This window comes from Solanum dulcamara, chromosome 6 (genome assembly GCF_947179165.1).
Source record: "Solanum dulcamara chromosome 6, daSolDulc1.2, whole genome shotgun sequence".
NCBI lineage: Eukaryota > Viridiplantae > Streptophyta > Magnoliopsida > Solanales > Solanaceae > Solanum > Solanum dulcamara.
Window position 1 is genome coordinate 67,308,166 of NC_077242.1, and position 1,103 is coordinate 67,309,268.

General features: G+C 33.0%; 1 protein-coding gene across 1 annotated transcript; it reads left to right on the plus strand.

Moving 5' to 3' along the window:
* Nucleotides 1–205: 205 nt before the first annotated feature.
* On the plus strand, nt 206–766 carry LOC129891101 (defensin D1-like). The gene is made up of 2 exons (XM_055966354.1): nt 206–266; nt 425–766. The coding sequence occupies exons 1-2, from the start codon at nt 206–208 to the stop codon at nt 625–627; spliced, it is 264 nt and encodes an 87-aa protein (XP_055822329.1). The 3' UTR covers nt 628–766.
* Nucleotides 767–1,103: the final 337 nt, after the last annotated feature.

Consider the following 1,103-nt stretch of genomic DNA (forward strand, 5'->3'; position numbering starts at 1 on the left):
AAGAAATGCTAATTGTGCTGGACTAATTCTTTGTACTTGATGTGTCCTTTATATTATCCATCATATAATTAATGAAGCAAACATCCAACGTAATCATTGAACAAATCAAATGGAATTAAGTTGACAACATAAGTTTCCAACAATATAAATACCACCATTTCAATTCTTTGTTTCCTCAGCAAGAAATACACGAAAAATAACAGCTATGGCAAAGCATACTGTTTTTCTCGCCCTTCTCTTCTGCATCTTCCTTGTTGCTGCAACTGGTGAGTCAAGAATAAATGACATGATTTCTTTAAGATTACGAATTTTAAAAATATTTATTTTTATTAAATTTTGTGACAAGTCAAATATGTCCAATAAAATGAAATGGAGGCGGTGTTAATAGGAGATTTTTACAATATTTATTTTCTCATTCTTGCAGAAATACAAATGGCAGAAGGCAAATATTGTTGGAAGAAAAGTGACAAGTGGAATGGGCCTTGTCAATACTCTTACAAATGTAGTCATCATTGCAAGCACTACTATGGAGCTAAATATGGTATCTGTAAGAAGTATAAACCATGGGGTCACAAATATTACTGGGCAAAGTATGCTTGCTACTGCTACTCACCTTGCCACTACTAAAAAACTTTAAGTGTCTCATGGCTTGGCTTTGACTTTGCAGACAAATAAAAAGATACCTATTTTATGTGTAACTATGTAATAAGGCTGATTTATGAGTGTAATCAGTTTTGTCAAGCTTTGCGTGATGAGCAATTATATTGTATGCCTTTCTATTACTAATTGATGTGAACTATGATATTTTTCTATATAAGTATATTTTGCATGTGTAAATTTCACGATCCGATTTCTCAAGTAATGATGACGCCTACTATGACCCTCTGATAGGCAAGCCGACCCATATCCCGAAACTGTGAGTAACAGGATGTCAGTGTAGAAGATCAACAATTTAAGTTAAAACAATAATGTAATAATGAGAACACAAATGAACAGCGGAAGAAAATCAAAATATATACAACTCAAAACATCCCTCTCAGAACCTGGATGTCACATTTATAGAGCTACTACTAATTTAGTAAAAGTCCTAAAAGTGATCCACA